General features: G+C 37.2%; 1 protein-coding gene across 1 annotated transcript in view; it reads left to right on the top strand.

The window, feature by feature from the left end:
* LOC307160601 (myelin-associated glycoprotein-like) overlaps positions 1-15,762 on the top strand; it is a 40,312-nt gene that overhangs the window by 16,918 nt on the left and 7,632 nt on the right. The window contains exons 2-7 of the mRNA XM_079874781.1: positions 7,764-7,818; positions 8,217-8,576; positions 10,380-10,694; positions 10,774-11,031; positions 12,838-12,922; positions 13,027-13,048. Coding sequence (XP_079730907.1) covers positions 7,776-7,818; positions 8,217-8,576; positions 10,380-10,694; positions 10,774-11,031; positions 12,838-12,922; positions 13,027-13,048 — 1,083 coding nt within the window. The 5' untranslated portion in view covers positions 7,764-7,775. The remainder of the gene's footprint in view (positions 1-7,763; positions 7,819-8,216; positions 8,577-10,379; positions 10,695-10,773; positions 11,032-12,837; positions 12,923-13,026; positions 13,049-15,762) is intronic.

Here is a 15,762-nt window from a genome sequence, read left to right as displayed (position 1 = left end):
GGGTTGAAGCGGGCTCTGGAGTGGACTCGTGGGCTGAAGCGGGCTCTGGAGTGGACCCGTGGGCTCTGGAGTGGACCCGTGGGCTGAAGCGGGCTCTGGAGTGGACCCGTGGGCTCTGGAGTGGACCCGTGGGCTGAAGCGGGCTCTGGATTGGACTCGTGGGCTCTGGAGTGGACCCGTGGGTTGAAGCGGGCTCTGGATTGGACTCGTGGGCTCTGGAGTGGACCCGTGGGTTGAAGCCGGCTCTGGATTGGACTCGTGGGCTGAAGCGGGCTCTGGAGTGGACTCGTGGGCTCTGGAGTGGACTCGTGGGCTGAAGCGGGCTCTGGATGGACTCGTGGGCTGAAGCGGGCTCTGGATTGGACTCGTGGGCTCTGGAGTGGACCCGTGGGTTGAAGCGGGCTCTGGAGTGGACCCGTGGGCTGAAGCGGGCTCTGGAGTGGACCCGTGGGCTCTGGAGTGGACCCGTGGGCTGAAGCGGGCTCTGGAGTGGACCCGTGGGCTGAAGCGGGCTCTGGAGTGGACCCGTGGGCTCTGGAGTGGACCCGTGGGCTCTGGAGTGGACCCGTGGGTTGAAGCGGGCTCTGGATTGGACTCGTGGGCTCTGGAGTGGACCCGTGGGTTGAAGCGGGCTCTGGAGTGGACCCGTGGGCTCTGGAGTGGACTTGTAGGCTGAAGCGGGCTCTGGAGTGGACTCGTGGGTTGCAAGGTTATTTTTATAAACGAAAACTGAAACTAAGACTAAAAAGATTGGTCAAAAATCAAACAAATAAAATAAATAAAATAAAAACGTCATAATAAATCAAAAACTAAAACTAAACGAAACTAACAACACTTACTGAAAAACTAACTGAAATAAAATAATAATTAGCAACAATTATGCTCTTAAATGGTGCTGTTATTATCTTTGTTTTTACAAAACATTTACTGCTAATAATATTATTTATGTGCATTTATTTCCCCACAACGTAGGGAATACCAAGACAACACACCCTCACTCTCACCAAATACCCTCACTTGCCAAATACCCTCACTTACCCCCAAATACCCTCACCTCACTTAACCTCTTGTCTATTTACATGACGTATTTCCTGTATTTGACACAAGTGTAAAAGTAGGCGTGAAGACCGCAAGTGTGTGTAGAACTTTTTATTACCCGATGGGACACACTTACAGTGTTCCAAAAAAGCAAGTGTTTACAGATCTTTATTTGATTTTCAATAGTTTGCATTTTAAAAGAAACTTCTAAATGTCTGGTCAGTAGTCCCTATGTAACAGAAGACAGAATTTAAATTTGTGGTGCTTCTAATTAAGTGACAAAAAGCAATTGCAAATGTTTTACAAAATACACATAGCCTACTCATCTTTGCACCAATAAAATGACACTTTTACTTCCAAATTACATGTAATATCTAATTAATTTAACTTACAGTTGAATGCAAGTGTGGGTATTTGGAAAGGCCCTCACTCTCACTCTCACACTCACTCTCACACTGCCTTCACAGCAGTTTGTGTTTGCTGTAGATGACTTGAACTGTTTTGTTGTTTTTTGGATGTACCAGTGGTCACACTGCTTCATTGTAAACCAGGTATGTTTAACAAGATTTCATCTTTAATATGAATGAGTTTATCTGAATCTTTCATAATTTGTACTCTAATACTTGCTGGACTTGCTTCTGATCATGGCACATATGCATTTCGTGTTGCTTAACACAGTTTTTAGCTTTCTGCATCGCTCCACAGCAAGGTTTCGTACTTTTGAGGCCAATGTTGCGATACACTGGGGTGTACTTCTAGTCAGCCACTGAGAGAAACTGCCGAAAACTCTTGTTTTCCACAATAGACAAATGTAGATTGCAATCAAATATGCTTTTGTTATTCTGATATTCTTCTAACCTGTGCTTGGTGAATATAATACAAAACAGAGATTCTATAAATGGAAATGTTAAGAATAAATATACAGAATAAATACATTTAAAATAAATCTGGACAAAAATTTGAAATATAAATATTTTATGATATCTTAGAATAGCAAATCAATATGAATTGTGATTGGCCAAACACCTGAAGCATGTTTCAGAAATGTAACCACACAGTTAATAATGTTGGTTTTAATAATTTCGGGTCAGAGTAAGATTCTGAAAATGCGAAAATCAGTTCAGTTATTTATTTTTTCTTCTGTATAATTATTTGTTTTTAATTTTTAATTTGAGGGGGGGAGTTTAGACTTTTTTTTTAATTACATTTATCTTGCCTAAATGTATGCTTACTCATTGCATTTTTACAATGGGGTAATTTTGTTCTTAAGAATTTACACAACTCAAGGAAGCTTGATTTCAATCTTTGAATTGAATTGAAAAAAGTAGCACAAATAAATACAATAGAATAAAGATACCAATAAAGAGAAATAAAGAGAAAAGTTTTTGCTTAGGTCTAACACTAGTATTCAGAAATACTACAGAGACAGAATAAAGTAATCAAATATAAAATAACACTGGGTAGTATTTTAGTCCTGACTAAATTAAATACATAGGCTATTAATCCTGATTCCTTAAAATGAAAGCTATGTTTTGTTGTTTTGACAACCAGATTAATGACAGACACATATGGCTGCTGTCACTTTAAGAGCTAGTGCACGGATCCTATACGGTCACGTGCGATTTGTGCTTATTTTTATAAGCTGCTTTCCGACCAAGAAGTTACAGGAACTTATAGTTCTAGGAACTGTCCACTTCTAAACAGTTCTAAGAACTACTCTACCCCAAACTCGGTTTTGCTGTTTGCGTTCGCACTGGCCAAGTGGCCATAGGAACTGGTAGGAGGGGTAAGGGAGTGACGCAAGCACGGTGACTTTTATTTTGACGGCGCGAGGGACCTTTATTTTGGCGGCGCTGAGAACGCCAGAGCAAACAATGCTCGCATTCTCTGTGTTTATTAGTTAGCGATCTGTCTAACAGTACTGTTTAATATGTTATTAGATAGAACTGTTATAGAAATTAGACATCATATGAAAAAAAGGTTATTAGCCTATGCCGTGTGGTTGATGTCCAGTGTTGCTAGCTGGGCAGATAAACATCTCTCAGACAGCGCGCAAGTAGCGAAGAGTTTAAAATCGCGTGAATGTTTAAATTGAAAAGTACTGCTTGCATTCATTCGCGATTAATTCATCCAGATACATAAAAACATAACATAACATGTCTTGACAAAACAGTGAAGTTTAAGATCATGACTTTGCTCTCTTGCAGATTCAATGTGACAGGTGTTGTAGGTGGTTTCACATTTTATGTGTAGGCCTACAATGGTTCTGTGTGTTGTGCAGGACTCACTAAAAAGGGACAAACAATAGGTAAACAGTTAGCCTATATGGTAAATATGTGACATGGCCCATCATTTTGAGTTGCTCCTTTGACCAAGACAAAGTTTTTCCACTAAATCTCTGCTTTTTTGTGAAATTTAATTTTAGGCTTATTAGATTGTTTTTTGTTGTTGTTTTTCCTGACACAATTTTTAAATTGCTGGCTGTCATTAACACTTTTTGTTGTTATATATATATATATATATATATTTTTTTTTTTATCAAAAAAAAAAATCTAAAAATTTTAGTCATTACTTTAGAGAAAGAGAATGAAGCATTATAAATAAACATTGTGATATCAAAATGATAGATCACGTCACATCTAATATGAATAGAGATGTCCTTCTATTTATATATTCATTTATTTTATTTATTTGTTTGATGTATCAAAGACTTTTTCTTCTCTTTTTTAGAAAACATCAAAACAATGTATAGTGGCAATGGATTTTCTTTTCAATACATTAAATACATAATTATCCTAAACAGTTGCATGGTTCGTATTGCTTTTAAAGTTTTACTTTTATAAATAGTTTCCAAATATACAGCACTGTGCAAAAGTCTTAGGCATGTTAATATCCCCACTCCAAAAATGTCCCCAAAAATGGGTTTAAGTCAGTTATTTATATCCTTTGCTGTAGTGTGTCAGTAAGAAATATCAGTTTACTTTCCAAACATTCTTTTTGCCATTAATTGTAATAATCCAGTGAGATTTGTGTATGCACAAGGAATCTGACAACAGCCGGTATGATCTGATCTCACCATCATCGAGTCCGTCTGTGATTACATGAAGAAACAGAAGAAACTGAGACAGACTAAATCCAGAAGAACTGCGGGAACGTCTCCGAGATGCTGGAATAAACCTTCCCGCAAAGCTACCTGAAAAACTATGCGCAAGTGTACCTGGACAAAAGCCGTTTTAAACGCAAAGGGTCGTTACACCATATATTGATTTGAATTAGTTAATAGAAGTTAAATCATAAATAAATTCAATTTGTGATTTTATTTTTGAAAGCATTCTCACTTTACAGCATTTTAACACAAGTGTCAGTACTTTTCACAGTACTGTAGCTTTGCAGGAAGGTTTCTTCAAGCATCTCTGCATGTCTCTGAGACTATAGGCTATATCTTAACAGTTTATAACATCAAGAGCAAGATCAGGGAATTAGGTTAGACACAAATATTAAAACAGATGACACATCACCAACACTGCAACAACATTAATTTTTATGAATTATTAATCTGCAGTAGAAACAATAACATATTTGGCTACAATGCAACAAATTCCTCTGTATTAGGTTCTTTTCAGAGGTGGAAAGTAACTAATTACAACAAATAGGCTACATTCATACAGTAGCCTTGAGTAGATTTTTCGATTTTATTCTACTTTCTTGAGTGTAATTAAAGTGTGGTACTTTTACTTTTACTTGAGTAGAATAAAATAAAGTATTAAACTTCGCTACATTTATTTTTCACCAAAAGTAAAAAGTACTTTGACAAATGTGCCAACAGAGCAACAGCGAGCTGACATTTGACAGACACTTCTCAAACTACTGCGGTGGAGCCCTGGCCTGCGCTTCAGCCAATAACAGACAGGTCTGAGTCGGGTGCAAAACCAATCAAAACTTCCAGTTCGGCGGGGGGGGCGGGGACTTCAAACCGCGCTTTGACAGTCAATCACTGGCGCTCGTGTTTTGAACATAGACTGTTTTGAATCAGTATCACTAACGTTTCAATATTTTAGTGAATGTAAGTGAGCTATGCTCATATTCTGATTTTAAATTTTAATTCTGGCAACTCCTGTAATGGGTCATCCCCATTGATAATACCAGAGCACTGAGCATTTGAAGTAAATGGCTCATAACATGGACACAGTTAGTATTGCATGGACAGAGCAAAAACAAGTGTCTTGAAAACATGCCACATGGACATAGTTCAATTGAATGGTAAAACTCGCCCTCTTTAACAATACACTTAAACTAAATGTACAAAGCAAACTTTGTACAAAGATAAAAAAAAAAAAAAAAAACTTAATAACAGTGAAATAAGATCGCATGATTTATCTGTCAATAAGACGTAGGCCATGTAAAAGTGTAGTTCGTTACTATAGCATTAGTGGGCTCCCAGCACGTTTTCGTTAGGACGAAAAAAAAGAGCATTTAATTTAACAAGTTACCCTAACCCACTTATTTATTTATTTTTTATTTTATTTTTTACTGCCATTTTTTTATTCGGAATGTTGTAAATCTCTCTTTTTTTATCGGACCTCTCACTTAACCTTCTTTGCTTTCAATTATGAAATGATTCAAATGAAAAAAAAATTGCTCTTGACAACAGGGAAAGCTAGTATGTTTGCTCAGCATACCATCAAACACTACAATTTATGTTTTGCTCTAAAATCACAATACATGTCAGTCGTGTTTGAAATTACTTCTGTGGTTTCATGTTGCTTCTTAACACAGAGTGAGAATATATATATATATATTTTAAATTCTGCCATACAGGCTATGCTGATTAGCATTGCATTAAAGGGTTAGTTCACCCAAAAATTAAAATTAGCCCATGATTTACTCACCCTCAAGTCCTCCTATAGGTGTACATGACATTCTTCTTTCAGACGAATACAATCGGAGTTATATTAAAAAATGTCCTGGCTCTTCCGAGCTTTATAATGGCAGTGAATGGCTGGAAAAAATTGAAAGCCCAAAAAAGTGCATCCATTCATGATAAAAAAATACTCCACACGGCTCCAGTGGGTTAATAAAAGCCTTTGAAAGCGAAGCCATGGGTTTTTGTAAGAAAGATACCCATATTTATAACTTTAGAATCTAAAATAACTAGCTTCCGCCAGATGACTGTACGCATACTACGCAAATTGACTTGCGCCACAAGAGTAACCCGTGACGCATGTATGACGTAGGATGTAGGAGTATCATAAGCTTAGACGCCTCTCGCGGTTTAAACAAATAGGGCTGTGCAACAAACTGAAGCTCCTCTTCTATTATATAGAAATCCTCCGACATTTCTCTTTAAAACTGCTAATTCGCAACCGGGTTTTGTTTTGCTCTTACCTCTGAGCTTCCATGTTCTTCATTACATTGTGCATAGGGTCAGAGGTTACTCTTCCACCGTAAATCGATGCGTACGGCCGTCTGGCAGAAGCTAGTGATTATAGTTTATAAAGTTTTAAATATGGATATTTTCCTTACACAAATGCATGGCTTCACTTCAGAAGGCCTTTATTAACCCCCTGGAGTAAAAGTGGAGCACTTTTATCACGGATGGGTGCACTTTTTTGGGCTTCAAATTTTCTCCAGCCATTCACTGCAATTATAAAGCTTGGAAGAGCCAGGACATTATTTAGTAGCCTATAACTCTGATTGTGTTCATCTGAAAGAAGAATGTCATATACACCTAGGATGGCTTGAGGGTGAGTAAATCATGGGCTAATTTTCCTTTTTGGGTGAACTAAAGACATACATCATTCTTATGAAAATACCTGAGTTGGCTTGATGAACACAGATATATTATTGCTATCATGTGTTTGTCTTCATGTTTCATAAGTCAAAACGTCTCTATTTGCATGTTATTATATCCATATAAGGCATTTCCTGAAATGTCATAAGTTTAATACTTCTATGAATCTCACTTGTGTGGACTTTCTGCATGAGGGATGAATCAGTGTGTACTGGGCTTCCAGTATGAATGAAACAGAATTGACATCAGGTTGTTTAGCGCTCCATATCGTTATCATCTCCCCATTTTGGGTAAATATAGAAAAATAATACTAAAGTACTTTGTAACATAGTTACTTGAGTAGTTTTTAGGCAAACTACTTATTTACTCTTACTTGAGTCATATTATTTTTCAGTACTTCTACTTGTACTCACGTAAATTATTACTTCAGTAGCCATACTTTTACTTAAATAAAAATTTTTAGTAGCCTACTCTTTCCACTACTGGTTCTTTTTCATTCCATCCTGCTCTTTTCATTCATCTCTTGGTTTCTTGTTCTTTCTGATGTTTTCATTTCTTTAACTGGAAACTCTTGATTTTTATGGACACCAAAGTCCTGGCTGAAACCTTAAACTGAAAGGTTTCTTTCAGTTGAAAAAAACATTTTACTTCTGCTTTTTGCATTTAAGGCGTTGTCAGATATCTCAATTAGAGCTTGCAACATATTTTTCTGATTCAAATGAGATCTTCCATCCGTGGTAAAATGACTTCAACACCACTGAAGTAAAGGTCACTCTTATCTGGGTCGCTGTAGTCTCATGAAAATCTATTTGAGGTAAACTATCAAATGTGTTTTAAATTAGAAATTATTTAATTGTAAACTGTTACAACTGTCAAGACAAATGACTATAAAAAAAAGATGCTACATTTAATCTTCATTATTTCTACACATCAGGTGATTCTCAGAATGATTGCTGCGGATTTTCTTGTATTCAGCACCTTTCTATCAGGTTGGTCTTTTTTTATGTTTTCATTAAGAATATAATTTAACTAACAATGACCTCAACCTCAAAAAAATAAATAAAAAAATTGGACACCAATGTCATACTTGAAAATGTCTGCAATTCATTTCATTAGATCAGCAATATATATGAAATGTACATGTGCTCTATTGTGACAACCAGAAAGTTCATTTTGAAACCTAACAAGCTTCATTGAGTGAAATGCGTTGACTGAAAAGTGTTCTTGTGCTATTTTCTTTCAAATAAATCTAGGCTATAGTCTATAATGCATACATGTAGCCTATAAATTGTTAATTGTGCCATAATTGTCAAAATATTTTTGAGGGACAATGTATATAGGCCTATAGATTTTTATTACATTTCATTATAGCACATTTGTATTCCAGCTGCTTGGTGTAATGACATGAAAACGTCGGTCCCCAAATTCCTAAACGCCACCAGCGGCTCCTGCCTTTTGATTCCCTGCCGATTTGAAATTTCAACGGAGAATGAAAAATATCTTGACCTTTCACCAAACGCAACCTGGAGACAAGGATCTCTGTGGCCATACTATGATACAGAGGCTTTTACCAACGCTCAGCGACAAAAGATACCTCTGATAAAGGTGGTGGGGGACTTACGAAAGAAAAACTGCACTTCTGTCATGATGAATCTCACCAGCCTGCATTCAGATCGCTACTTCTTCAGGATTTCATCTGAGGGGTTTAGTGTGACTACAAATAAAGCTGTGCAGATAAAGGTGTCAGGTAAGGCAGTGCAAATGTTCCAGGAAGAATAAGACATTACTTTTCAGTTTAAGCGGTTTGTGGCATCACATCTTTGAAAAATGTTCAGAGTTTTACAGGGCACATAGTAGCCAGCTATAAGCAACTTACATTTTAGGTCAAACAGTGCCACTAATTTTGTGTATTTTTGCTCCCAAAACACATAGTTGTGTTTTATTTGTGTTGGAGCGCCAAAATTGTACATACAATGATGGAAATCAACCTGCGGCAACAGCTCATCCTCTCCTCGGGTCGTTTTGACCCGAAATATTAACATTTTTATGAATTGAGTGTTCATCGGAGTGGTCCAAGACCTTCGGACTTTTGTCACACTTAAACTTGGAATACACACAAAAATTGTAATACAATAAAATTGGTTAAATATAATCAAATATATTGTAATACAATAAAATAGTAGGCTATCAAATCTTTCCATCGCTGGTTAATTTGACCCCCATGGGAATGAATGAGAAAATGGTGATTTTTTATTTTATTTTATTTGTCTAAAATAATCCAGAACAAACACACACAAATGAAGGCATGAGTAAAACCTTGAAGAATATTTGAATATGCTGATTTTCATTCAGAATATAAAAAAAACTGTTACAGCTCCAAAAATGCTGTTAATAATTTCACCATTCATTTAGCATTTGTGTGGGGGTGGGTTGTTCTGCATTGTAAATCCCCACAAACTTCAAACCAACTTCAAATGGGACTTTGGGATCCAGGGGAACAGTTAATTTGCTCCATCTAGTGGCAAGAGTCATGAAATATCACGTTATTTTTCCCCCCCACAATAGGTCAGCAGACACACCCAAAAGGAGATATTTTGACCTGATTTACCAGGGTTATGCATTAATGAGTTATTTTGTATTTAAGTGAACTAATGTGAAGAATGTGCTTATTTATATTAAAATTATTTATAAAATCTAATAATTTAGAGGTTAAAAAAGTGCATGAAATGCATTGAACCTTATCAAATTCTATAAGCTTTCTGGACAAAAATAATAATTATACTTTTTTTTATTTCTCCTCATGACATTCTCACATCCTTATTAATGCAGAAAATGCTCTCACCCTGTGCTCAATGGAGTTGTAAGCTTTATTTTCAAACTCAAGTAGGGAACAATAATCTGCATATGAAAATACACACAATTACACAAATAATTAAATCTCCAGCCGTATACCTATCTCTTTGTGTAGTACTGTATATAGGCCTATGCTAGGTTGCAGCTGCAGCTCATGTGAATGAACTAGTTGATAGAGGAAATCAGTAGCCTAATAAAGAGGTTAACTTTACAAAAATACTAAACTTAAATGTATTTGAATACAAATTTCATTAAATAGTATTTTGTATTTCAAATGGACCTAGGTATTTTAAATACTGCCCATCCCTACCCTTGGTTTGTTACTGAATGAATCTGCGTCTTTAAAGACTTTCCCTTGGCGCCTTATACTGGCGTATGATACTTCCCGATATGGAAAAACAAAAAGTTTTCTTTACGTCATTCACACAGACACTTCCTATGTTAGCTGTTCTTAGCTGCGAACTAGATCTGACATGTCTGAGTTCTGGTTTTCCAAAAGTCTTTATCAATTGTACTGTTATCTTATTAATTAATTGAGAAATGTATCCTATAGCGACTGTAAAAAAACTGTAATATTACCTAATTCCACGTTAACAAGGGCATCTTGAAATAAAGTGTAATTATTTGTAAATGCTCAGAGTTTCTATACAAATGAATACCATTACCATCACTCTTTCTCCTCTCCATATCCTGATAGATTTGTTGGCTGAGCCTGAGCCGTATGTGATTGTGCCGAGACTCAGGGAGGGTGAGATGGGGAATCTGACTTGCACTGTTCCAGCTCCTTGCCCCAGTAACTCTCCAAATGTAACATGGGATCCTGCATTTGGTGGGAACATAACACAATTGACACAGCTGAATGCTGATGGGACACAGAATGTTTCTGCCATTTTGAACTTCGTCCCTTCGATCCACCATCATGAGCTGAAGGTGAACTGTGTTTCCATCCATCTGCTAGACAGACAGGACAAACCCCTGCTCAGCCACAAGACCATCATCCTCAATGTGGAGTGTGAGGTTTTAACCGAACACAGTTTGCAGCTTTTCTATTTTTATGAAAATACTCAGTTTCTTCTCTTTCTGGCCCACAGATCCTCCTAAGGAAACACAGATCTCTGGTACAGGCTCAGTCTGGCTTGGTGATAATGTAACCCTTACCTGCCAAAGTAATGCCAACCCTCCAGCGGTCCACAGGTGGTTCATGAAGAAGGAAGGTATAGTGGAAGAAGTGGGTGCCTCGCGTGTGCTTTCCTTTACTGCGACCCATAATAATAGTGGGGAATACATTTGTGAGGCACAGAACCTACATGGTGCAGGGAACTCCACAATCCTACAGATCACTGTCCCAGGTCAGTCTGTGCTTGAGACGGTAGAGCAGGGTTCCCCAAATCCTAATCAATCTCACCTACCTGCAATTTTCCTAGTAACTCTAAAGACCTCAGCTGTGTCCCACTTCAGAGGCTGCATCCTTCAAAGGTCGCATTCGAAGGCCATTGCTTCACCACGACGCGACAAAGGCTCCTTAAGATGCGACCTCCAAATGCGTCCTTTGTTTTCCCATGAAATGAAGGATATAACTCTTTGTGCGCTGGTGACGACAGGATTGTTTTGAGAGAATTTGCTGAATTACACTTTTAAACATAAGCATTGGGTTTCAGCTTACTCATATATCTAATGTTACAAATGTAAAAATAGAACAAAAAAACTCTAAAGCAGTTCAAATTTTGACTTACATCTTACTAAGATTATATATATAGTTTATACTCTTTGCTATATACAGAAATGGACCATGGTGAACATATTTAGACTGTTTGTGAACCCTGTTTTGTTTTCAGACAGTTTAAAGGGTACATAACACACAGTTTCTGCCAATCTCATGTAAATGTTGAATACCTACCTATAGAGTATTGAATCCTTCATATCTCCGAAGAGTCTTTAGTTTGATCAGATTTATAAAAGATAGATACAGCTGTACCGGTTCTTTCCAAAAACAGTCGAGCTCCCGGAGGTGTGGCGTGGGCGGAGCTAAAGAGTCACAAGCACGGACTGGTTTTAAAATAAAAAAATGGACACTTATGGTGGTCAGCTAAACAAATGTATTTAAACACACACAATACATCGTCACACTTTCCCTGGATAACTTTTGATTGCCGATTGCCAGCAAAACACAGACATTTGATGCAGTTTTACCGCCTGCAGTTCCGACTCATGACCGGGATATTGTATCGCTGAGACCGCTCCATCTTTCAGTTTCAGACGATATGCAAATTCAGGGTCGAACTGGGCCTTGTTTATAGAACATTCGTCACCGAAATGCTGTGCCACCGAAACACACTTGGCACAACTCCGTTGCTGCCCCGGAAAAACAAACTGCATCCACTGTTTCCCTAATGCTGGGTTCTTTGGGAAGCTGAACAAGATTGTCTTTCCCTCACAACCAAAAACACTCTTTGATGACATTGTTGATTTTGTGGTCTAAAAACGAAATGTCAAATCTTTCTCGAGCAACAAACAAAGCACATTGATGGGCGTTGCTTTTGGGAAACGCAGCCCTGGTTGATGTGTGCGCACGCTCTTCCAGGAGAAGTGCCCATACAAGGAATTCCACCCTTGATGACGCCATACAGGGCCATACTCGGAAAAAAAATTCCGAAACTTATACGAACCCTGAAGGAGTGAATTTGGCACAGAAATACTCGTTTTTTTTAAACTTTGGCCATGTTTAACATAAGAATCCAACTCATTAACAGTGTAAATATGGCAGAATGCATGAAATAGTGTTAGACATCCCCTTTAATATAACTTTCAAAAAAGTCCAGTACAAATGTTACTGCCACTCATCAACAGCAGCTGTCACAATTGCTAGGCATCAAGAACAATCCTCCGTAGGCTAGACCGTCCCATTTAACAACGCTCATTCTGATCTTCGTGGCCTTTCAAGGACGCAGCCTCTGAATTGGGACACAGCTCTTGATTAGCTTGTTCAGGTGTGTTTATTTGGGTTGGAGCTTAAATCTGCAGAGCCGTGGCTCTCTGCAGAGCAGTGGATTTGAGGAACTCTGCTGTACAGATTCACCATATATTTGTACATTACTGTCATTACTGAAATGAACAGGAACAAAAGCCATGTTTGTAAGTTCTCTTTGTTTTTGCAGGCATATCATTCACTGCTTTCCTTGCAGTTTTGACACTGTTCTCATTGCTTTTATTTGCACTTCCTATTGTTCTGATTTACAGAAGGTAGGATCCTGCTAGAAATTTAAATGATATAAAATATTTTATACATTATTTGAGATAAATGAGAATATTTTATTCATAATATTTTTTTTTTGTGGTATATGCAGGTGCAAAAAAACACACAAAAGTGTAAGTATCTTGATATGTTTCTCATGAAGTGATTTAGATAGATAGATAAAACATGTGTTCACTATTCTTAGTCCATTTGTTTTCTGAAATAGACTGTAAATTTGACTGTAAAAGTTATAAAACTTCAGTTTGAGGTCTTTAAGGGCAATGCAAACAGCTGTAAAAAATTGCTGTAAAAAATTGGCAAAATTTTCACAGTAACAAGCTGTTTTCCATTAAAACAGCATTATACCGTAGAAAAAATGCATTCTGGGTGATATTTGGCGTTTTCGAGAAAGTAGCCTACAGGAATATACTGTGAATTAACAGCGCTCAAAGTTGACTCTCGGCGGCTGTGTTCCAAATCACGCACTATACCCTCATTCACTATTCCCTATAGTTCACTAATATAGTCCACTTGAAGGAGTGAATGAAAACAAGTGAGTTAATTTGGAGACTGATGAACACCTGCTGTTAACAAGCAGAATCACTGAAGGAAAGAGGAACATAAGAACAGAAAAAATATGAAATCAACTGAAGATAAAGACATTAAATCTCTGAAGATCTCGGCAGAGGAGGATTAAACAACTCCACAAACAGAATCACCAGCTTGATTTATTACTAACCAGATTGACTATTTCTGTCAGACGTCTACATAAGTTCTTATTAAAAGGTGACAGAGGTTTAGATGTCATTTTATTTCCATTTGATGTTACCATGATGGTGATCAGTGTTTGCTTTAGTTGGGCTCTTGACCCTTGACTGTTGAACATTAGTTTTTCTTTGGCTGCTGTAACTGTGTCTTTAAAATACATTTGCTATGGCAAAGAAGCTGAAAGAAAACAGGATCAGATGACAGTGTTTGTTAATAGTCACAATCATCATCTAGTGGTCAGATTTACTGATCTCATTTATTGTCTAATGTATTTATATGGGTGATGTTTTGTATTTTTGATTGTGGTGTCACTGTGATTTTACAGATGGAGATTTATCAGAGTTTTGACAACCAGAAAATATGAAGGATTTAAAAAACAGTTAATGCTCAAAACATTTTTAACTTCTATATCAGCCAGACACACAGACATCAAGAATCGGCATATGAATCTCAACAATGGTGACAATCAAATGCTTAATGCTGCAATGCATGATGGGTACCAGCATAGTACAAAAAAATCGTCCATGACTCCCAGCATGCATTGTGGCATGAATAAATTATGCAGCTGAATTGTCTGGTTATTTTCTTTGATTTTTACTTTTTGCTTTTAATTTTTGCTATTGGTTTTGTGTTGAGTTTTAGTTGCGTGTTTTGTGATGTTTAGCGTTGATGTTATCTTTTTTGTTGATTGTCACCATTGTTGAGATTCATTGGCTGATTCTTGATGTCTGTGTGTGTCTAAATGGAGCGCTAGTTAAAAAAAATTGTGAATGATATTTAAAATTCTTCATAACTTACTGTTCAGCTCTGCTTGATCTTTTGCTGTAGTTTCACAGTGTAGTAATATAAAATTAGGAGCATTAAAAAAACACATTTTTAATAAGGGATTAGACACGGGATAAGATTGGTGATCCAAATGTGATGACGTCAAAATCAAAACATAACCAGCAACACCTGATCTCATGTTTGTTGGTTTTGTTTCTGCCACATGAAATGTGCCTTAAAAACCAGCCCGGTCTCACCCCAAAACGTCATGTACTGACGGGTCTTGACCATACGGCAACATACGTCGAAAAGGGTACCCCTAAAACGTCCATATGAGACGAAGACATAAGCGCACCAGCAGCGCCTCCTAGCGGTACCCTAACGCATACCTAAACCTACCCATAACCCGAATCGTCACATATGGACGTTTTAGGGGTACCCTTTTCGTCGTATGTTGCCGTATGGTCAAGACCCGTCAGTATGTGACGTTTTGGGGTGAGACTGTGTTATAAAAACAGACAGTTACAGCAGCCAAAGAAAAAACTAATGTTAAAGTCAAAGGTCAAGAGCCCAAATAAAGCAAACACTGATCTCCATAATGGTGGCGTCAAATAAAAAAAAAAAAAACATCTAAACCTCTGTTAATTCTCAATAGGAATTTCTGTAGATGTATGGAAAAATAAAGTCAATCTGGTTAGTAATAAGTGAAGCTGGTAATGCTGTTTTTTGGAGTTGTTTAATCCTCCACTACTGAGGTCTTAAGAGATTTAATGTCTTCTATAGCTGGAAGTCAGTTGTAGTTCTTGTGTTTCCACTGTCCATCAGTGGTTCTGCTTGTTAACATCAGGTGTTCATCACTAATGCTCAGTCATCAGTTAATCAATCACTGAATAATATCATTAACTTTCAACACTGCTTCAGTGTTACTTCAACACTGTAGTGTGGACACACAAGTGTTCATTTAAAACTGAAGGTTTTGCAGTGGGGTTAAAAGGGTTAAATGTGTCAAATAAAATAAAAAACAGAGTGAAGCGTAATTTAACGGTAATCAACTGTAAATTAATTTACGCCATCAAACTGTAAAAAACAACAGCAATTTACTGGCAACCACAGCTGCCAGTAGATTACCGTAAAATCAAGGAAAAACAGTAATATACTGTAAACCGTAACAATCAGATTTACTAAACGGAAGGTTAATTTCACTGAAATTGTTCATTGAAAAAAGTTATGCAAAGTCAATAACTGAAAAGGAGAGTAAATATTAAATTGAAGTGTTTTATGTGTTTTTGCACAAGATGATATAGGAGAGATCTGT

This window comes from Squalius cephalus (assembly GCF_949319135.1).
Source record: "Squalius cephalus genome assembly, chromosome: 6".
Lineage (NCBI taxonomy): Eukaryota > Metazoa > Chordata > Actinopteri > Cypriniformes > Leuciscidae > Squalius > Squalius cephalus.
Note: the sequence above shows the minus strand (reverse complement) of the source record. Positions and strands in the feature narration are given on the sequence as shown.